This window comes from Echiichthys vipera (assembly GCF_963691815.1).
Source record: "Echiichthys vipera genome assembly, chromosome: 7".
NCBI classification, from domain to species: Eukaryota; Metazoa; Chordata; class Actinopteri; order Perciformes; family Trachinidae; genus Echiichthys; species Echiichthys vipera.
Window position 1 is genome coordinate 3400179 of NC_139832.1, and position 23013 is coordinate 3423191.

A 23013-nucleotide genomic window follows, 5' to 3' on the forward strand; every position below is an offset into this window, starting at 1 on the left:
GGACGCCAACGCCAACGCCGCCGCCGCTTCATAAGAGACGCTACAGACTGCTGAGTCAGTGTCTTTAGAGTGTGTTCGTTTCCGTGAGGTTTTTATTTTTCTACGTCACGACAGCAAAAGTTTGTTTGAGCTCCGGAAAAGAAACTGTTTCAGAGGATCGGCGACGCGCGTCTACGTCAAACAACCCACAAGGACTGATTTTATATGTTGAGATTCATCTTTTCAAAATAAAAGTTTTCATAACAAAAAGAAGCTGGTTGCTGAGATCTCTGCGTCTGTGGTCGACTTCTACTTTTAGTGTTTTCACAGTGAAATTTGAGTCAACAACTATTAACGGAGTAATCCAGGAGAGTCCCTAACAGCCGGACTTGGCTAACAGTGATTAGCTCGGGGCAGCGCGGTGAAGGCATTCAAAGGTCTTTTTTAACCACTAATGCTGCTGAAAATAACAGCAAACCTCTGCAGCAGCATGAGAAGAGTCCTTACACACAACAAAGCACCAATGGGCTCCTTCCACTGTAATGGACTTTACTATGACAGGAGCTGGTACAGGGGCCAGTAGGTAAGTCTTTAAACACTCTCTTAATAAACTCTGGCTTCACTAACTACGCTGTTGCTGCTTTGTTGTGCGTGTAGGGACTCTTCTCATGCTGCTGCAGAGGTTTGCTGTTATTTTCAGCAGCATTAGTGGTTAAAAAAGACCTTTGAATGCCTTCACCGTACTGCCCCGAGCTAATCACTGTTAGCCACGACCGGCTGTTAGCGACTCTCCCAGATTTCTCCGTTAATAGTCTCGATGGTTTACTTTATTATGTATGTTAGTGCTTATAAAAGACCACGGGATGATTTTGCGCTGTAATTCCACTTTAATAGGGGAGACTGGGGTTTGGTGTCACGGTGCTTATTGCATTTCAGAATATTATGTGATATTATTGACAGATTAATGTAAGTATCACTTTAATTTTGCAGCTAATTTTATTAACTTTATCATCCGCTGTGTAGCTTAAGCTCTAACAATATGTGTTATTTAATTTGTTGATTCTATTTTGCATCAATAATCTGATTATTTTTGCTAAAGTTAAAAGTTAAAACTTTATGAAACTGATGCATATAAAAATGACAAAATTTGGAGATACAAGGTTTAGCTCCAGATGGAGACGATACGTAAAGTGGCCCATGGTAATTACATTTATCATTCATTCATTCATCTTCAACCACTTATCCCGGGGTCGGGGTCTCGGGGGGGCTGGAGCCGATCCCAGCTGACGTGCGTGAGGCGGGGTCCACCCTGGACAGGACGCCAATCTATCACAGGACACATAGAGACGAACAGAGACAGACAACCATTCACACCTACGGGTGATTTAGAGTCATCAATGAACCGAACAGCTGCACGTCTTTGGACTGTGGGAGGAAACCGGAGAACCCGGAGAAAACCCACGCAGACACGGGGACAACATGCAAACTCCACACAGAAGGGCCCCAGCTGAGATTCAAACCTGGAACCTTCTCTCTGTATTTTAGTAAATGTAGTTAATCACTTTCCACCACAGGCGTTATTTTATGCTAACGTTTTGTGAATTTAGGAGAAATCTACGGACGCAAACGGACGAAGTGAAGTAAAATAAATGTTTTTGTTTCCACTCGTCTGAAAGAAGAAATGATAAGGAAGCAAAAATCTCAAAAGTGGCCGGTGCATGAAAGGAGGACCTTTACAGTTCCTTGCCTTTACAGATCCTGGCGATGACCGCAGGAAATGTCTGGTCCTGTGAGGGGCGGCGAGCGGCGGCAGACACCTGAGCGCCGCTGAGACCGAGACGCAGCAGAAACCAAATGTCAAGGTCAATCCACAATTAAAAGAGTGGCGTCCTCGTTCTGCATCACATGCAAAACAAGCGTAGAGTTATGTTCAAGTTTAATTTAATGGTTTAACACTGACACACTTCCGTCTTCCTGGAGTTTGAATCACAAGTGAAAACAGAAAAACGACTTCAAAATCACCAACGATGTTTTTTCCTCCTTCAAAGAATCTTTCACGACGTCCAAACTGTTTAAAACAGACTCAAACTGAAATGTTCACGTAATAAAAAACAGATTTTTTTAGCTGGAAGAAAAACGAAAAGAAAACCTTTCAGACAACAATTCATCGAGACTCATACGGATAAAAAACAAACATTTAAATCATGTCTAGTTACCGTATTCTCCGCACTATAAGGCACCTAAAGACCTTCAGATGTCTCAGGGCGCACTCCCACTGTGCCTCCGTCCCGTGCCCCGGGCTTTAGGGTCCTTGTCCCCCCCTCCAGGCCCGTTTGTACTCACACTACCTGGGCCTCGGAGAATGCTTCTTGCTGCCTATACGTCATCACGCCGTAACACGTCACACGCATTGATGACGTCATGGCGATGCGTGGCTTTGTTTACAAATCTTTCCGTAGACCTCGGAGTTTTTGTGCGTCTTGTCGACTGTTTTTGAATCTTTTCATCGACCAAATCTGCAGTAAACACTCCACCTCCGCATCACACCAACGTGAACCTTTCACCGCCATTGTTTGAAATGTCCGCGCATGGTCCCTCCTTCTTTTTTCTACGTCCCAACAGGCGCACAGGAAATGACCTCAGAGCCGCCGTAGGCCTCGTGCTCGTACACGTGCGCACGCTCGTGCTCGTACACGTGCAAACGTGCTTTACAAAAGCCCACCTCTCCCAAACGGGCCGTGGACGGCCAGCTGGCCGCAGTTATGCGCGGAGCGGTTGCACTCACACTGGTCAAACGCACTAGGCTCTAGCCGAAAAACCTGTTTGGGCCCGGTGCGGAAGGACAGTGTGAGTTCGCCCTCAAAAGCCGACAGTGCTCCTTATAATGCGGTGCTCCTTATATATGGACCAATATTGAGCCACAACAGGTCTCGCAACTACGGTGAGCAGCCGCCGACTCTATTTTCCCCCATAGAAGAAGTAACGCGCGGTGCATGTTGAGATATACGACTGTGTGAAGCGTGCCGTTTCATTTCCATGTGTGTGTTTGTGTAAAGAGCCCAAAATGGCTCCTGTTAAGAGACACGCTTACGACGCAGAGTTTACACTCAAGGCCATTAGTCACGCAGTAGAACACGGGAATAGAGCAGCAGCCAGAGAGTTGAACATGAACCAATCAATGGTGCCGAAGTGGAGGAAGCAACAAGACGACCTCCCCTGACTGTTTTGTTGACATTCCCTTTAGCGCAGCTTCATCTAATGGATGCAGAACGTAACCCCAGCCCCCACTGTAGCGTCTGTTCTATGCGCCTTATAGTGCGGAAAATACACTATTAGCCGCGGTGGGGCGGGGTTAATGTTATTCCTTCTTATTTCATTAATGTATTGGACCTTTATTTAACCAGAATGTTCCGTGGATGGAGATTTAAATCTGTTTATCGTGAGTAAAAATGTCTGTTTCATAAAAAAACAGACAGACAAACAGAAATAAATCCTAATTATGGTCATTAAATATGAATCCATGATGAAATAACACCGTATCTTCCGTTCTGTCACATCATAAAACACAGGTAATGGAAAAAAAACCTCTGACTTCTCTTCTATAAATATAAAGTTTTTAAACATTCAGCGTCCTTCGTTTCCTGTCCAGACGAAACCTTCACAATAAAAGTTCCAGTGAGGAGATTTTTGTTCTTTCTTTCTTTAGGAAAGTCTCTCTCTCCTCTTTGCACCGTATCAGGACTTCCTGTGTGATGACCTCGTGTTTGTTTCTGCACCTTTATTTCACTTTGTCCAAGTCCAAGGCTGTGATTGGCTCCTCCTCCTGAACAGACACGCCCCCTGATGATTGACAGCAGGTGTGCTGATGTTCCTTCCAGTCCTGCAGAGACAAAGAAAACTCATCTGTGAGGGGTCGTCACGCGGGTTTCTCCGCGCGGTTCGTCCTTTCATCCGCACGTAACCGCGGTTGTTGACACAGCAGTCGTGTGTGGACGGGAAAACCGTTGTTTGACGTCACACTGTGCGATGCTAAACAGTCAGTTGTTTCCGTGGAGACTTGTGGAGCGCTCCAGACGTGACCAGAATAGATTACAAAGTTAAGAGTTTGAGGGCGCACTCACACTGTCCGTCCGCCCCGTGCCCCGTGCTTTAGGGTCCTTGTCCCCCCCCTCCAGGCCCGTTTGTACTCACACTACCTGGGCCTCGGTGAATGCTTCTTGCTGCCTATACGTCATCACGCCGTAACACGTCACACGCATTGATGACGTCATGGCGATGCGTGGCTTTGTTTCCAGATCTTTCCGTAGACCTCGGAGTTTTTGTGCGTCTTGTCGACTGTTTTTGAATCTTTTCATCGACCAAATCTGCAGTAAACACTCCACCTCCGCATCACACCAACGTGAACCTTTCACCGCCATTGTTTGAAATGTCCGTGCATGGTCCCTCCTTCTTTTTTCTACGTCCCAACAGGCGCACAGGAAATGACCTCAGAACCGCCGTAGGCCTCGTGCTCGTACACGTGCGCACGCTCGTGCTCGTACACGTGCAAACAGGCTTTACTAAAGCCCACCTCTCCCAAACGGGCCGTGGACGGCAAGCGTGCCGCAGCTAGGCGCGATACGGTTGCACAGACTTTAGCCGTGGAACCTGTTTGGAACGGTACGGATGGACAGTGTGAGTGCGCTCTAACAAACCTTCTACACACAACTATTAACTCTTTTGTGCAGTACTGCAGCTGCCTCGGTTCGCCATTGTTGTTTTTCCCGGTATGAATTTTTCCAGACCCAAGATTCGAAAGTTTCAACTATTTGCGGCGTGCAGGTCTGCGACGTTCTGAAACCGCTCAGACCGAAGCGATGAGACGAGACGAGACGGTGTATTAGCGTTAAATGAACACACTCTAGATGAGTCTTACCTTTCTCTGACAGAAGGTGGAGCAGTAGTTGACCTTGTGACAGCCCGTACACTCGCTCATCGCCACCCGGCCGCAGTTCACACACATCTGCTACAGGTGGAAACACCAGCACATAGTCAGTTAATCCCGACATCCTCATTTTCCATGACAAGGAAATTTGGTCAACTGGTTTTCCAGGACACGTGGGAACCCTGGTGTGTGTGTGTGTGTGTGTGTGTGTGTGTGTGTGTGTGTGTGAGTGAGTCATACATTGATGATGATCTCTGTGATGCTGTCAGAGCTCCTCTTGACGTCCGAGTCGTCCGGCTGCTGAAATGTGATCTGGTTCTGAAACGAATGAGTGAGACCACACTGCGCACACGCACGCACACACACACACACACACACACACACACACACACACACACACACACACACACACACACACACACACACACACACACACACACACACACACACACACACACACACACACACACACACACACACACACACACACACACACACACACACACACACACACACACACACACACACACACACACACACACACGCGCGCACACACACGCACACATACACACACAGCAATAAAGTCATCGACTCATCATTTCACTTCCAATTATCACATGTAATAATTACGGTTTATTGTTAATGATCTAAATATGAGACTGTCTGTGTGTGTGTGTGTGTGTGTGTGTCTGTGTGTGCCCACCTCCTTCCTTCCACCGTGACCTTTGACCCCCGCCGTGTCCCCTGCAGAGTTTTTGGCCTGTTCGATCAGAGCCTTCAGCTGCTGCACGTTGCTCATCAGCGTGTTGGCCATGTCCTCCAGGTACAGCCAGCTGTTCTTCTGCGCCTCGCCGTCCGCCCTCCCCACGGGCCCCACCTCCAGCCCGCTCACCAGCCCCGCCGACGGGGACGACGCCTCCGCATCCGCCGCCATCGTCACCGACATCTTGGCCTGAACCGGCTGAGGGGTCATGGCCAGCGCCGGCAACGCCGTCAGCACTGAGAGGGAGAAGAAGAAGAAGGGACTCACAGAAGTGTTTTCAGCTGCTTTAGGTTCATTTTTGCCTTTAAAAGATAAAAGTTTCACACAAACACTGAAGATGAGAACGACTGCGAATGATAAACACTGTGAGGGAAACAGCTGATGATCAGTTTCATCATCAATACGACTTTTTATCGATTATTTTCTCTATAAAACGCTGCAAAACTATAAAAACAAAAGCTGTCCAGGCCAGTTTCTGAGAGTTGAAGAAGAAGAATTCCTTTATTTAACACACACACACACACACACACACACACACACAGACACACACACACACACACACACACACACACACACACACACACACACACACACACACACACACACACACACACACACACACACACACACACACACACACACACACACACACACACACACAGTAGTAAGCAGTTAGACGTAATCATGTAGAATCAAAGTGAGCAGGTGTTGGGTAGATCCATCTCCCTGAGTCTGTGCGTCCTCCTCCGCGTACTCCGCGCACTCGCTCCTGACCTACATACGCCGTATATTCCTCGGAGCTCCTCTGAGAGCAGACGGGTCCAAAAATAAGTGGACATCCATCTCAGACTGCGGTGGTCGTGTCCTCGCGGGTCAAACTCACCCAGGGTTAAAGAGAAAATCACTTTCACTCGACTATCTTTGAAGATGTTCCCGTTTTTTTTTACCCACAGAGAAGCTGCCGTCACACCGCAAAACCCTTATATTCTTAATTTTAAGAGATATATCGTTGGGTAGGATCATCAGAGTTGGTTTTACAGAGAACAGAGTATCATTTTATTCCAATGATCACGAGATAATTAACTTGTAATCACGAGAAAATAAAAGATTACTTCCTTTTATTACTTAGAAATGTTTTATTTGATTTAATCTCAGAGGATCTTTTTGCTGAAACTTTTACGTTTTGTTGTTTTCTTTCTTTTAAGTGACCTTTTATGTGTTTTTTGTTTAGTAAACTGCAATGTAACAATGTTTTTTGTGTTTTAAATGGCCTTTTATGTGTTTTTTGTTTAGTAAACTGCAATGTAACAATGTTTTTTGTGTTTTAAATGGCCTTTTATGTGTTTTAAATGGCCTTTAATGTGTTTTAAATGGCCTTTAATGCGTTTTAAATGGCCTTTTATGTGTTTTAAATGGCCTTTAATGTGTTTTAAATGGCCTTTTATGTGTTTTAAATGACCTTTAATGTGTTTTAAATGGCCTTTTATGTGTTTTTTGTTTAGTAAACTGCAATGTAACAATGTTTTTTGTGTTTTAAATGGCCTTTTATGTGTTTTTTGTTTAGTAAACTGCAATGTAACAATGTTTTTTGTGTTTTAAATGGCCTTTTATGTGTTTTAAATGGCCTTTAATGTGTTTTAAATGGCCTTTAATGCGTTTTAAATGGCCTTTTATGTGTTTTAAATGGCCTTTAATGTGTTTTAAATGGCCTTTAATGCGTTTTAAATGGCCTTTTATGTGTTTTAAATGGCCTTTAATGTGTTTTAAATGGCCTTTTATGTGTTTTAAATGGCCTTTAATGTGTTTTAAATGGCCTTTTATGTGTTTTAAATGGCCTTTAATGTGTTTTAAATGGCCTTTAATGCGTTTTAAATGGCCTTTTATGTGTTTTAAATGACCTGTAATGTGTTTTAAATGGCCTTTTATGTGTTTTAAATGGCCTTTTATGTGTTTTAAATGACCTTTTATGTGTTTTAAATGACCTTCTATGTGTTTTTAATGACCTTTTATGTGTTTTAAATGACCTTTTGTGTTTTTAATGACCTTTTATGTGTTTTAAATGACCTTTTATGTGTTTTAATGACCTTTTATGTGTTTTAAATGACCTTTTATGTGTTTTAAATTCCCTTTTATGTGTTTTAAATTCCCTTTTATGTGTTTTAAATTCCCTTTTATGTGTTTTAAATGACCTTTTATGTGTTATTTCTTTGTTTTTTAAGTAAACTGCACTGTAAATTATGTTGTATGTATTAACTGTTATATTTTAAATCTTTTATATATTTTAAATTCCCTTTTATGTGTTTTTCCCCAATGGTTTTAATGTTTTATCTAAAGAACTTTGAATCACCTTGTTGTTGAATTGTGCCACACACACACACACACACACGCAAACACGCACGCACACACACACACACACACACACACACAAACACACACACCATTAACCTCAGGTGAAGGACATAGAGACAGTACTGACAGCTGGATCATTGCTGTGTGTGTGTGTGTGTGTGTGCGTGCGTGTGTGTGTGTGTGTGTGTGCGTGTGTGTGTGTGTGTGCATGTGTGTGTGTGTGGGCGTGTGTGTGTGTGTGTGTGTGAGAGGTGATGATGATGGATCGGCTGCAGCAGGTCAGCGGCGGTGCAGTGGATTGAGGGACAGGTGATTAAATAGCGAGATAACGCCCCTGAGCTGCAGCTGAGGGAACACGACACAAATGCACCCGAGCGTGCGCGGTTAACAGCCATGGACCTGGTACCTGCTGTGCTGGCGTACACCTCGCTCTGAGCCGAGCCCTCGGAGATGATGGCGGCGGCAGCGGCGGCGGCGGCCGTGGCGTCGCTCGTCGGAGTGCGGTCGAACGTCAGGGTCCCGGAGGTGGTGAACTGTCCCGACGGGGACATGGTGACTGCGGGCGGAGGGAGAGTCCAGACACATACGTTCAATTTAACTCGCAGGACGAAGTGGCGTGAATTTCAAGGTCATTTTTCAAGGTCGCCATAATGAAAAAGGGTCTAATCTGATGAATGGAGATGATTTTTCCTCCCAGACTTTGTTACTTTTTAGCACATGGATCGGATTTAACAAAGAACTACAAACGTATCCGGTCGCCTCACGTACATGTGGTCCCCGGGGTCAGCGTGATGTTCTTGGCGGCAGGAAGTTCCTTTTTGGGCGAGGTGACCGGAGCCTCGTTGTCCTTCTTCCGTCTCTTGTACGGGACGAAGAGGCGGACGGGACCCGTCTGAAGGAGACGGAGAAAACGCTTTAAATCACAAAAACGAGATTTGTTTCATAAAAACCTTAAATATAAACGTGGTTTTGCTGCAAAACACTTTTTGGCGGAAGAAGAACTCCTTGTTTTACTTCCGTAGACGTAATAACGCTCAAGATTTAACTAAATTAAAAGTATAAGCATCAAAATATGCTTAAAGTACCAAGAGTTTCCATTTCAGACTAATATTTTATATTAATAATGTAAAAACAACAGTAATCTTTACTCACAAGTCAGAAAATCATCAGGTTTTTAAAAGAAAACGTAAATTATTGGATAATAATATTAATGCATTAATGTGTTAATCAGTGTTTGAGCTAATTTTAATTACTTTATATGCTGCTTATGAGTTTTACCAAGGGATCAATAAAGTCTTTATCAATATTAATACTTCATTATTTATCTGTTAATGATGTTTTAGTTCATACTCTTAATCTGCAAAGTCACTAAAACGGTCAAGCTACAAGTAAGGTACCGTATTTTCCGCACTTTAAGGCGCATAGAACAGACGCTACAGTGGAGGCTGGGGTTACGTTCTGCATCCATTAGATGGAGCTGCTCTAAAGGGAACGTCAACAACACAGTCAGGGGAGGTCGTCTTGTTGCTTCCTCCACTTCGGCACCATTGATTGGTTCATGTTCAACTCTCTGGCTGCTGCTCTATTCCCGTGTTCTACTGCGTGACTAATGGCCTTGAGTGTAAACTCTGCGTCGTAAGCGTGTCTCTTAACAGGAGCCATTTTGGGCTCTTTACACAAACACACACATGGAAATGAAACGGCACGCTTCACGCAGTCGTATATCTCAACATGCACCGCGCGTTACTTCTTCTACGGGGGAAAATAGAGTCGGCGGCTGCTCACCGTAGTTGGAGACCTGTTGTGGCTCAATATTGGTCCATATATAAGGAGCACCGGGTTATAAAGAGCACTGTCGGCTTTTGAGACATTTGAAGGTTTTTAGGTGCAACTTATAGTGCGGACAATACGGTAACTTTAAAATTACCGGAGTAAATCTTTCCACCAGTGTGTGTTTGGAAAGATTTTAACATTTGCAGACATCAGAAACAAAAAACTAAAGACTAAAACTGGTTTAAATCAGACGTACTTTTGTACTTTTTAACCTTTAAAAACACTTTTAAAAAGCAGTGAAATAATGAAAATCCCAGAAAAGAATAGAAAACTAAATGAAATTTACCATACTGATGTTTTCTGCCTCCAGAGTCTCTCCGTCCTTCGAACACTGGAGAGAAAAGACGCAGGAAATCAAACACAAACAGATCTGGTTCAGTCTTTTATGATAATAATAAAACTCTATTTCCTACATGTACCAGTGAACCCTTTGTAGTTTATACGTGAGATGACAGGAAACGTCTTTAGTTTCCTTCGTTCTTCTTCGTTTTGAACAGAAACTGGAGACTGGAGTGAAACCGAATCTGCTCCCCGTCTCTTCTCTCAGAGAAAAAGACGTGAAACTTTAAATGAAACTGAGATTGACAGCCTCCATTTTGTACAGTTCTCTGTTGCTGCACTTGGGCATGTAATAATAATGCATTTATGTGAATTTACATAAAAAAAGGAATAAAAAACAAAGAAATACGTGAGTGGAAATATGACAAAACAGCCCAATCAGAAGCTCAAACCTGCCTGATCATCGTAAAAGAAGCCTCATTTTTCACTTTCAGCGGCCGTAACGTCCTGTGGTTTTATCCTGTGTGATGGGACGGTGCGTTCAATGTTCGCTTCAGTAGAACTACTTAAGCAAAAGTGTTTCCCATTTAGCATCAACTCTTTTCCCCCTCAAAGGCAAAAAACTCCTCAAACAGGCGTAAAAAAACGTTTTAATGTAACTGTTTTTTCCTATTTTTCTGTTTCCATTCAGCTTTTCTTACGCGAAACTTCAAAATGTGGATAAAACATGGGACTGAATGTCTGAATATCTCACTTTTCTCAGAAAAAAAGACGTGAAACTTTAAATTTAACTGAGATTGACAGCCTCCATTTTGTACAGATCTCTGCTGCTGCACTTGGGCATGTAATAATTATGCATTTTTGTGAATTTACATAAAAAAGGAATAAAAAATAAAGAAATACGAGTGGAAACATGACAAAATGGCCCAATCAGAAGCTTAAATCTGCCTGATCATCGTAAAAGAAGCCTCATTTTTCACTTTCAGGCTGTGTTTTCTGTTGTTGTTCCTTCCCAGCAGCGCTGGGAGAAGCTGGAAGCGGCCGTAACGTCCTGTGGTTTTAAGCTGCGCTGCTGGGAAGGAGCAAAATAACACAATTTGTCCCCTCGGAGCTCCGCTGTTATGTTCTGCGACTGAGCGCGAGAAGAAAAATAAAAGCATTTTATCTGAAAAACTTCAGTCACGATGATGAGAAATGATCTCCGGAGCAGAAAGACGGGATATTTTACTGGAAGAAGTCACTGAAAATGTCTGATGATGAACTAAACTCATGATTTATGTCAACGGTTCGATCCTGCGGGTTCTCCAGGACCTGCACGGCTAACTCACCCCCGTCAGGTCGTCACAGCAGGCGGCACAGGTGCAGGACGCAGCGTGGGGGTTCAGGATACGCTCCTACACACGCATACACACGCATACACACGCATACACACGCATACACACACACACACACACACACACACACACACACACACACACACACACACACACACACACACACACACACACACACACACACACACACACACACACACACACACACACACACACACACACACACACACACACACACACACACACGCACACAGGCACACAGGCACACACGCACACACGCACACACGCACACACCAGGTGATCTGTATTTAAATAAGTAGATCTGCTTTGTACCCGGCTGTTAAGTCGTGACGTAACGCCCTCTCAAAACATGATTTCCCGGTTCAAACCTCGTGTTCCTCGTCTTTTGAACAGATTGGAGTTTTTGCGTAATTGTTGTCGTGGAAACTTTTCTATCAATGTTTCCACTGGTTCCTTTGCTGCACAACGAGAAATCTTCGTCTCTGGAACAGAACTTCTTGAGACCTCGTCTAACTGACCAAAGAGGTAATCCTAATTGTTCACGTGTTCGGTTGCGTGTCTGTTTTGTTTCAACTGAGCGTTTGAACCCGGGAATCGTATTTTGAAAGGGTGTCACGTCAGACTGAACACAGCAGGTGCAGTTCTGCAGGAGGTCGGCGTGGTCGTACCTGTATGAGGCAGAGCAGAGGTCTGCCTGCATATCTGATGCTCCTCTTCCAGTCTTTGCTGCTCGCTCTTCCCGCCAGACCTTCGAACTCAGTGGGCGTGAACCACTGCTGGTTGTGTCGGATGCAGCGACCTTTACCCCCTGAACCGCAACACAACAGTTTTAGTTTCACTGTCGTCTTTTATTTAGTTATTTGATATTAAAAGCGTTTGAAGAGTGACAGAAAACACACTGCAAACAAACAAACACGCAACACAGGTGGGAATCGAACCCGGGCCGCTGCATTGAGGACTTTAACATCTGTATATGGGGCATTTGCTCCAACCATTGAGCCACAGGGCACATCAAGCCTGATATTTTCTGTCATGTACAGAGTTTGAGGACGACTGGTGTAAAAAAACACAAACCGGATCCCAGTCGGCTCTTATAGAGGACGCCGCTGGTGTTCCTGCAGCGGACCGGCAGCTCGCTGTTGTACACCGACGGGTCCCAGTTGTACTTGGAGCAGGAGTCTTTGTCCTGGGGGGGAGTCAGCGGCGTGGGCGGGGTCTGTGGGCCTGAAGGGACGAAGAAGAACAGGGTGATCAGGTTTATTGACAACCTGGTTCAACACACACACACACACACACACACACACAAACACGCTCGCTCACACACACAGATGTACCTGATGACATTGCGGCGGCAGACTTGAGGCCGGTAGCCTCCACGATGCTGCCGTCAGTGTGAACCACGATCAAGGTGGCCTTCTGGGTGCTGAGACCGTCACCCAGCTGCAGGGTGGCCCTCCCACTCTGCGACAACACACACACACACACACACACGCACACACACACACACACACACACACAGGTTCTAGAGGGCCTTTGTTTATGTGCATTAGCGTGATTAACCATCAGCGTAATAAGTGATCTACCAGCACGTGTTCGGGGAGACTTCCGGACGTGGCGACCGTCGTGGTGTAAACGTTGTCCTCTGCACCTTGAACGTCCGCCACCGTCACAGCCGTCACCTCTGAGCAACGACACAGAGATTCAAGTGTTTATCAGCACGTGTTATAGTTTCTTCAGTATTCCTGTGATTGTTAGGATACGATTATAACATCACAGCCACATTTGAAGTATTATGGTGACAGCGCGTAGGGCCACACAAGGAAATATGGGGAATTATTAATAACACTATAATCAGAGGACCTTTTGTGTTAATACATATGACCTAATATGTGCTAAAGTAAGGAAATAACTCTTTAATTTGCCATTTCCAGCTGCATTCACAATATTTCAGACATCCCTTTAATGCAGCATTCACATTAATTTAGATAAATATGATGGTTGCATGATTATTATTATTATTACAGCATGTTTTTGGTGTTTTTCAGAGCTGGTTGTCCAGTGGTGACACAGACTGTTGACATATAATTCACCTTCACCAAACTCCATTCAAAAAATACCATTTTAATCCTGCAGAATGGGGAAAATACATTAAATTAACCTATTATAAATTAATTAATTAATCAGCAAATTAAGTGTTAAAACCCTTTAATTCGGCATATATGTGCAATTAATCAAGCAAACTTGATTTCCGGTTTATTTTAATCTACAAGTTCAAACTAGTTGGAGGGATAACAATGTAAACCAAATCTAAAAAGTGTATTTAATTAAGGTTATGTAGTTTTAAATGATGTCTGTCACTGCCGAATTTGAGTAAAACATGTTAAATTAGTAAACTGAACACCTGCGATAAGATATATGTGAGGTTTATGCGATAACAAGGTTAAACATCATTAAAATGCACAATAAATGAACGGAGGCTGGCGGAGTAGGCCCGCTGTTAGCTGCTAGCTGTTAGCCGTTAGCTGTTAGCTGCTAGCTTGCCTGCGAAAGCCGCCTCGGCCTCGTCTTGGTTCGGCAGGGACTCGGCTCCCATGTCGATGTTTCCCGGTTCCGCCATCACCGCCATCGTCGTGACTTCGGCCTCCGACTCGGTATCCGAGCCCACTCCCTCCACCGACGGCATGCCGATGGGCGGTTCATGCAGCTCGAGCGCCTTCGTGGCCGAGTCCGCTTCGTCCATTCCGCCGCCCGAACGACAAGAGCCGAGTGTGACCGAGGGGGGGAGAGTCTGGTCCCGAGAACAGCCGAACCCGACACGAACCACGGGAGAACCGCCAACACGGAGCCCGCTGTTACCGTTATAACCGTTATGACCGTTATGACCGTTATTACCGACAAACAGTCAAATTCAACGGGGACTGGAAGTAACGACAGTCAGGCAGCGAATCCGGAGAAAGGACGGGCTTTTGTTTTTCACCGAGTCTCAGGGAAGTGCGGGAAACCGTTTCCGCCAGTGAATAAAATAAATATTTACTTTAATATTATATTTAAAATAATTATATATTATTATTATATTAATATTTATATTTATATTTATATATATAATTAAATATAACATTCATAAACATGTGGAAGACCATTTCCGCCAGTAAATATAATTAGATACTTTAATATTATATTTAAAATAATTATATATTATTATTATTTTACTATTTATATCTTTATTTATATATATAATTAAATAGAAAATTCATAAACATGTGAAAGACCATTTCCGCCAGTAAACATAATTATAAACTTAATATTATATTTAAAATAATTATATATTATTATTATATGAATATTTAAATATATATTAAATCATAATTATGAAATAGAAAAGTCATTAACATATGAAAGACCATTTCCACCAGCAAATATATATGTATATACTTTAATATTATATTTAATAAATATATATTATTATTATTGACTATTTTAATAAATATTAAATCAGAACTTTGAGATAGAAAAGTCAAATATGTGGAAGACCATTTCCGCCAGTAAAAATATACTTTAATATTATATTTAAAAATATATCTATTATTATATTAATATGTATATCTTTATTTATATATATAATAATGAGGTAGAAAAGTAATTAATATATGAAAGACCATTTCTGCCAGTAAAAAGAATAAATATACTGATTTAATAAATATTATATATATTATATTTATAAAAATATTTATATCTATATTTATATATAATTAAATAGAAATTTCATAAACATGTGGAAGCACATTTCCGCCAGCAATATATAAATATACTTTAATATTATATTTAAAATAATTATATTATTATTATTATTATTATATGAATATTTATATCTATATATTAAATCATAATTTTTAGATAGAAAAGTCATGAATATATGAAATACCATTTCCGCCAGTAAATTTTTTTAAATATAGACTATAATATATATATAAAATAATAAAATAATATACGTCTAAATATGGTAAATCATAATTTTACGACAATAAGTCATAAATACAAAGAAGCCCATTTATGCCATTAATATCATTAAAAATAATAATATAAAATGATTATAGTATTAATGTGAATAATATAACATTAGTATTATAATATATGGCAAATATTTATATATAGTAAATCATAATTATGAGCTAAAAAGTCATAAATATGGCCAATTTTCACCAGTAAAAGAAAAAACACTATAATATATATGTAATAAAAATCTGATTATCTGTAGTTCTGGTAAATCATGATTAAAAGTCATAATTAAATCATGTTTTAAACTCGTTTCCTGCAGTAAATTAATAAAAAGTTGCCTGGATTCAACGAAAACATGGTGAAAAATGAGACAAAAAGGACATAATTTGAAATAAAGTCAGAATAAACAAACAAAACCTTTAAATGATAAAAAGAAATAAAACATTTAGACATCAGTGATAATAAAAAACAACACCGCTGCTGTGATATATGGTTGAAACGTGTCCTGTAGGCTTTTTATTAACATGTAAAAATGTAAATATAATCTTTAACATCTTCTCAGAGTCAAACTATGATCATGAAAATAAAAATATACACTTTTTTAACTGAAGGCTGTGATGAATATTGTTAGGACACCTCACTTTATGACCCCAGTTTGAATAAAATCATGTAAAAATAGCAAATATCCCCAATTTAAACCATTTATAACGTGTATTAATAATGATATTTAACGTCTGGAATGTAAACACAGAAAATCAACTCTTTTTTTACCCTCTTGAGTCTTTTTACAGAAGTGACGACAGAGAATTTGCGATTAAAAGTCAGAAATGTGAATAAATGTTCCTGTAACGATAAAAACAGGTCACAGCATTTAATGGGAATTGTTAGAAGGAAACAAACGTTACGGCAAACGCACCCTGAACCAAACCTGCTCATCGAACCGAAGCGAAACACGACTAAAAACATGAATGTTTAAAAGAAATAACATGTTACGATCAAAGTGCAGGATCAACAAACTGTCATTAGATGCTAACGAACGCTAACGATATCTCATCTCATCTTCAGCCTCTTATCCGGGGTCGGGTCTCGGGGGCAGCAGCTTTAGCAGGGGACCCCAAACTTCCCTTTCCTGGGCCACATTAACCAGCTCTAACTGGGGGATCCTGAGGCGTTCCCAGGCCAGTGTGGAGCTATAATCTCTCCACCTGGTCCTGGGGCTTCCCCGAGGCCTCCTCCCAGCTGGACGTGCCTGGAACACCTCCCTAGGGAGGCGCCCAGGGTTCATCCTTACCAGATGATCCTGAACCACCTCAACTGGCTCCTTTCAACGCAAAGGAGCAGCGGCTCTACTCCGAGTTCCTCACGGATGCTGAACTTCCCACCCTCTCTCTAAGGGAGACTCCAGACCCCCTCCTGAGGAAACACATTTCAGCCGCTTGTACCTGCGACCTGGTTCTTTGGGTCCTGACCCAGCTTTCATGACCACAGGTGAGGGTAGGAACCAAGATTGACCGGTAGATCCAGAGCTTTGCCTTCCTCAGCTCTCTTTTCATCTCAACGGTGCGGTAGAGCGACTGCAACACCGCCCCCGCTGCTCCGATTCTCCGGACAAACTCACGCTCGTGAACTCCTTCACTCAGGGTCAGGACTCATTCCCTTCATATTTATATATTTATTTATTTAAAAGCTTTCTCTGTAACGTCAACCACACTTTGACATTGTAGAATGCCAATTAAACTTCATTAAAGCAAAATGTGGTTTTCCAGGTTTAATTAGGTTTTTTAGATGTTTTGCGTCTTTGAGTTGTAAAATTCTGCAGCTACGACTCTAAAACGTGCTTTAAATTAGCATGATTTAGTCCTAAAACCCCGAATAAGTTAGCATTTCTGCACTGAACCCAATGTTTTTCTCTGGTTAATAAGTCTGTAATAAGCTCTGTAGTGAACTCAAGCTTAAGAGACGTTAAAGTTTTGTCCTACGACATAAATACGTCAGTAAAAACCCCACTTTGACGCTAGCTGTTGCTACAGTCGCTCTGTAATAAGGGCGCACGCACACTGTGCCTCCGTCCCGTGCCCCGTGCTTTAGGGTCCTTGTCCCCCCCTCCAGGCCCGTTTGTACTCACACTACCTGGGCCTCGCAAAAATGCTTCTTGCTGCCTATACGTCATCACGCCGTAACACGTCACACGCATTGATGACGTCATGGCGATGCGTGGCTTTGTTTCCAGATCTTTCCGTAGACCTCGGAGTTTTTGTGCGTCTTGTCGACTGTTTTTGAATCTTTTCATCGACCAAATCTGCAGTAAACACTCCACCTCCGCATCACACCAACGTGAACCTTTCACCGCCATTGTTTTAAATGTCCGCGCATGGTCCCTCCTTCTTTTTTCTACGTCCCAACAGGCGCACAGGAAATGACCTCAGAACCACTGTAGGCCTCATGCTCGTACACGTGCGCACGCTCGTGCTCGTACATGTGCAAACGTGCTTTACAAAAGCCCACCTCTCTCAAACGGGCCGTGGACGGTCAGCTGGCCGCAGTTATGCGCGGAGCGGTTGCACTCACACTGGTCAAACGCACTAGGCTTGACCCGAAAAACCTGTTTTGGCTCGGTGCGGAAGGACAGTGTGAGTGCGCCCCAAAACGTATTAGGGATCGACCGATTTTGATTTTCTTGAGCCAATTCTACTTTTTCGCCTTCAATTTACATCATGAAAGTTACACAATGATGAAAACAAATGTTACAAGCCTCAATTCTTAAAAAAAGGATCGTTTATTGGACTTAAAACAGGCGTCTCCAGCATCACGGAGCAGCCTGTGGACGCCTGTTTGTAGATAACTCTGGAAAAAAACAATCGGCCGTTACGATACACCTAAAAAACGCAAATATCGTCCGGCTGATGTATCGGTTTATCACTAAAACGTTTATTTTGGGTGATTTGATTGGCGAGTTCGTGTCACTCAGCTGTTGTAGGTGCTTCTCCCACCTGAGCTGCATTCAGGCTCCTCCTTCCCATAATAGGACTTCCTGGCTTCAGCGGACGAGCCCCCAAGTCCAGTTTTTTGTTGTTTTTCAGCATCTTTGGTTTGACCACACCCACCACCGTCCCCCCTGTACCCCCCCTTCACTAGTCAGTTATATAACAATTCAACAAAATGTCTCCTGCCAGCTTTCGTCCTCACTTCGGTGTGGAATAAAAAGTATTTCCCCCCGTCCGTCAGAGCCGCGGAGACGATTTAAACGTGTCACATGTGAGTCCGCGGTGTCCCGGCGGATCTGGGTGTCTTAGTCCCGTCAGCGTTGAATCCTGGAGACCATGTAGTAAAGCAGGAAGAAGGTCACGACCAGGCCCACGGAGACGTAGCAGAGGATGCGGCGGTTGTCTCTGCCCGATCGCACCATGGTGGAGAACCGCTTCACGCTGCCGGTCAGCAGGCCCGTCGCACTCATGAAGTTTGAATCCTGAAAAGAAAAAGAATAATAAAGAAGGGACTCTGATAAACCTTAACATTAGAGAGAATCATGGCTAGTTATTGTAATGTTCAGGCAGGTCCGTTCAAAGCCGAGGGGTTTGTAGACGGTAAATTAACTCTTTTCCCGCCAAATTAGAGCAAATACGCAGGTGTTTAAACACGGGAACCTGGTAAAAATAGGTGATAAAGACTTCCACATTGCCCGTGGACGAGTACGCCTTTCTGTGTTGTTTCCTGGTGCGTCTCGTTCAACGTCAGGGTAGTAAACAGCAGGAAGCAGCGTGGCAGGAAGTGCGCCCGACTAAATGGTCACTGGGCCCGAAAATACACGTTCCCCGTTGACTTAAATGGTGAAAGAGTCATCTGTAAACCCGCGGATTGGTTTTTTTGAGCCTCACAACCCCCAAAATTAGTCTTTTTAATACCAGAATTTGTTTAACTCGGACTGATAACATTTGGAAAGTCTAGAAGATGATTAAATCATTTAATCGCATTCAAGTTAGCCCGAGCTGTTCAACCGGAAGCGGCCAGCTCAGCCCGCGGAAGTCTCCAGTGCGCCTGCTCTGTGGGTCCAACAGTGTGGAAGTAAATGCAGAAATTTAACTGTTTTGGCTTTGTGCCACTGAGCAGCTTTTATAGGAATGAATTAAACGCTGCATTCGGAGGTCAGTGACAATGTGATGGTGATTAATTCTTCAGAGGAGACAGACAGAATTATTGCAGAGATGACAAAGAGACGCAAAGGTTAAAGTGTAATTCCAGCGCAAAATCATCCCATTGGTCTTTTTCGGCACTTACATACATTTCTTACAGACAGTTTTGTGTGTAGGGACTCTTCTCATGCTGCTGCAGAGGTTTGCTGTTATTTTCAGCAGCATTAGTGGTTAAAAAAGACCTTTGAATGCCTTCACCGTGCCGCCCCGAGCTAATCACTGTTAGCCACGTCCGGCTGTTAGCGACTCTCCTGGATTTCTCCGTTAATAGTTGTTACACGAAAAAAAAAACTGTCTCCATGGCTTATTTCATGAATGTAAGTGCTGAAAAAAACACCATGGGATGATTTTGCACCAGAATTTCACTTTAAGGGTGGAGGCGACGCGCTGGAAAGTGGCCGCAAATGAGTTTCCACCTGGACGTCACGTTTCCATCACCGCCGCTCGGAGCTGGAGCCGGGGACGACGAAAACCAGATGTTAGTATTTTTTTGTGCAGTGGGAAAGAGACTTTGGATTTAAGCTTCAACTTTGACGAGTGGAAAGGCTTCATGTGGGGATCTGAGTGTGCGGACCGGCTCATATGCGGGTTAGCATGTGCAGAATATGTACAATATTGTTATTTGGTTGCCATTCAACAACTACATCAAACTTTCAAACACGCACTGATGGCTAAGAATCATGGGATACGTTGTTGATGAATGCAAAACCTACCACCTACCAGGGACATGACATGTTCGTTTACAGATATTTATATAAAGCAATATATATATATATATATATATATATATATATATATATATATATATACAGTATATATATTGCTTTATAGACGGGGTGGACTCACCATGCCGTCCAGATACTCGTTCTGATCGTCAGCCTCTCTGTCGATGTCGTACGCCAGCTGTCAGATTCAGAGACGGGACAGACGATCCAGTTAAAATGGCACTTTTAAAGGATTATTAAGGATTAATTAATGGCCTCAAATTAATCTTAACATCATCTCAGGGTGAAACCTCAGCCAGGAAAGAGAACGTAAAAGCAAATTTGGAGAAAGGAACATAAAACAGGGGATGATACAGATTAGAAAAGTAGAAAAAAGTCCATTTTTGTTTGTTGCTCAGTGTAATTTATATATAAACCGGTGGATTGAGACAGTAATTGTTGATTGAGACTCACAGATTTCAGTCTGGAGACTTTGGTTGCCAGGTTCTCAGCCAGCCGTTTGTTTTCGGCGTCCAGCATGTCGTCCACGGAGCCATGACCTGGAAACACACAGTGGATTACCGATGAAACGGTGGCACAGCCGCGTAAAACTGTCCTCGGGTTCTGTTGTTGCATTCAAACGATCATTTACACAACGGATAAACCATCATGCGGCGACATGGTGATGTGGTGGTTAGCACTGGTTCGAATCCCGGACGGTTTTCTCCGGGTCCTCCGGTTTCCTCCCACAGTCCAAAGACGTGCAGGTGTTCGGTTCATTGATGACTCTAAGAGCCTGCTCACACTGTCCTTTTGGCCGCGGCCAAAACCGGTTTTTCAGCTAAAGTCTAGTACCTTTAAGTAGTGTGAGCGCACCCCCTCCGCGCTCAACTGGGGCCAGCTGGGCCGCCACGGCCCGCTTGAAATAGGTGGGCTTTAGCGGAGCCGTTTGCACATGTAGGAGCACGAGCGTGCGCACGTGTACGCGCACGAGCACGAGCCCTACGGCAGTAGCGTTATGTCCGCCTGTTCGGACATGTAAATAGAAGGACGGACCATGCGCGGATATTTAACAACAACAACAATGGCGGTGAAAGGTTCATGTTGGTGTGATGCGGAGGTGGAGTGTTTACTGCAGATTTGGTCGATGAAAAGATTCAAAAACAGTCGACAAGACGCACAAAAACTCAGAGGTCTACGGAAAGATCTGGAAACAAAGCCACACACACGCGATCAATGCGTGTGACGTGTTACGGCTTGAAGGCGTATGGACAGCAAGAAGCATTTGCGCGAGGCCCAGGTAGTGTGAGTACAAACGGGGCTGGGGCGCGGGGGGGAGAGGGAGGGGGGACAAGTACCCTAAAGTCCGGGTCTCGGTCCGGGAGGACAGTGTGAGCGCACCCTAAATCACCCGTAGGTGTGAATGGTTGTCTGTCTCTGTTCGTCTCTATGTGTCCTGTGATAGACTGGCGTCCTGTCCAGGGTGGACCCCGCCTCACACCCGATGTCAGCTGGGATCGGCTCCAGCCCCCCCGCGACCCCGACAGGGACAAGTGGCTGATGATGAATGAATGAATGACTAAACATCACACACAGTCATCAGACCTCTGTAACGTGCCAGAATCAGCACCATTGTTGTTTTAATAGACCTTTTTTAAAAGTGTAAACATAATTATTCTACGTTTGATGCCTGTTGGGGTGAATGACATCAGTGGACAGGAAGTAAACAAGGACCGAGACTGTTGCCTAGCGCTAACTGTCAGTCAAACTCCTGTAATCCTTGTTTTTATGGTGTCATTTGCTGGAGGGGACGGGTTCAAACAGGCTCAAACTGACTCCGCTCTCCTGTAGCTACTGGGCCGGTCTGACCAACCTGGCAACCCGACTGCTGGACTTATTTTTTGTTGTTGCGACTGCGATCTTGAGACACAAGATGGCGGAGTTCTGCTCATTCTCCATATTCAACTTTTATCTAAATGTTCTTAATGAAAACAGTGCTTTAAACATCCTAAATATAAACTATTAGCACCGCCGCGTTAATCTACTTATAGTACAACGTAATGCTGATTCACTTACGAGCTCACATGACGTTAACGCGGTGACGTCATCGACGTAACTTACGTAAAACTCCTCAGCTAGTTAACTTAGCTGCTTTAGCTCCGGTGTTGTGGACTAAGATCCGGGCATTGAACACTCCGCTGACCCGGTCTGACATTTATCGGTTATAACGGGACACTGGTGACATCACACGGCTGTAACGGCTGCTCTGTAACGGCTGCTCTGTAACGGCTGACGACGGTTAACGGCTGGATATTCAAATAAGTGAGAAACGTTACGTGTCAAAAAACAACAACAACAACAACCCTACCTCTGTTCCAGTCCGCCATGTTGAAGAGTGACGTCACGTTCAGCTGTGTGCGCATGCGTCTGATAGATGCACGGCGAATGGAAAGAGGCTGACGCACAGAAATACACACATAAACGCGCGCACACAGAAAAAAGGATGAGCCTTGGGGTACGGCGCATGCGCAATGGAACCTGAGCTGCGCTGTTGTTCCAGCAGATGGCGCTAGAAACAACGTCAGGTACCCTTTAGGAGCGCTTTCTTTCTTTAATTTTCATTTTTTAACATTTATATTAA

The 23013-nt window shown here is 43.5% G+C and overlaps 2 protein-coding genes across 3 annotated transcripts; both read right to left on the reverse strand.

Annotated features, from left to right (window-relative positions):
- Positions 1 to 3240: 3240 nt before the first annotated feature.
- deaf1 (DEAF1 transcription factor) lies at positions 3241 to 14225 on the reverse strand (the record flags this gene model as incomplete). Of its 2 annotated transcripts, XM_083917308.1 has the most annotated exons (13): positions 3241 to 3859; positions 4895 to 4984; positions 5144 to 5245; positions 5607 to 5902; positions 8422 to 8571; positions 8784 to 8907; positions 10135 to 10179; positions 11456 to 11521; positions 12151 to 12290; positions 12557 to 12706; positions 12817 to 12943; positions 13066 to 13163; positions 14024 to 14225. In XM_083917308.1, the coding sequence occupies 13 exons, from the start codon at positions 14220 to 14222 to the stop codon at positions 3758 to 3760; spliced, it is 1689 nt and encodes a 562-aa protein (XP_083773434.1). In that variant the 3' UTR covers positions 3241 to 3757. The 2 variants fall into 2 exon arrangements, with proteins under 2 accessions (XP_083773434.1, XP_083773433.1); XM_083917307.1 differs by lacking the exon at positions 11456 to 11521 and having other exon boundaries at positions 14024 to 14222.
- A 3805-nt stretch (positions 14226 to 18030) lies between these two features.
- Positions 18031 to 22771, reverse strand: bet1l (Bet1 golgi vesicular membrane trafficking protein-like). Its single transcript, XM_083917380.1, has 4 exons — positions 22741 to 22771; positions 20847 to 20932; positions 20515 to 20571; positions 18031 to 18944 (listed from the first exon to the last, which is right to left on the reverse strand). The coding sequence occupies exons 1-4, from the start codon at positions 22757 to 22759 to the stop codon at positions 18777 to 18779; spliced, it is 330 nt and encodes a 109-aa protein (XP_083773506.1). The 5' UTR covers positions 22760 to 22771; the 3' UTR covers positions 18031 to 18776.
- Positions 22772 to 23013: the final 242 nt, after the last annotated feature.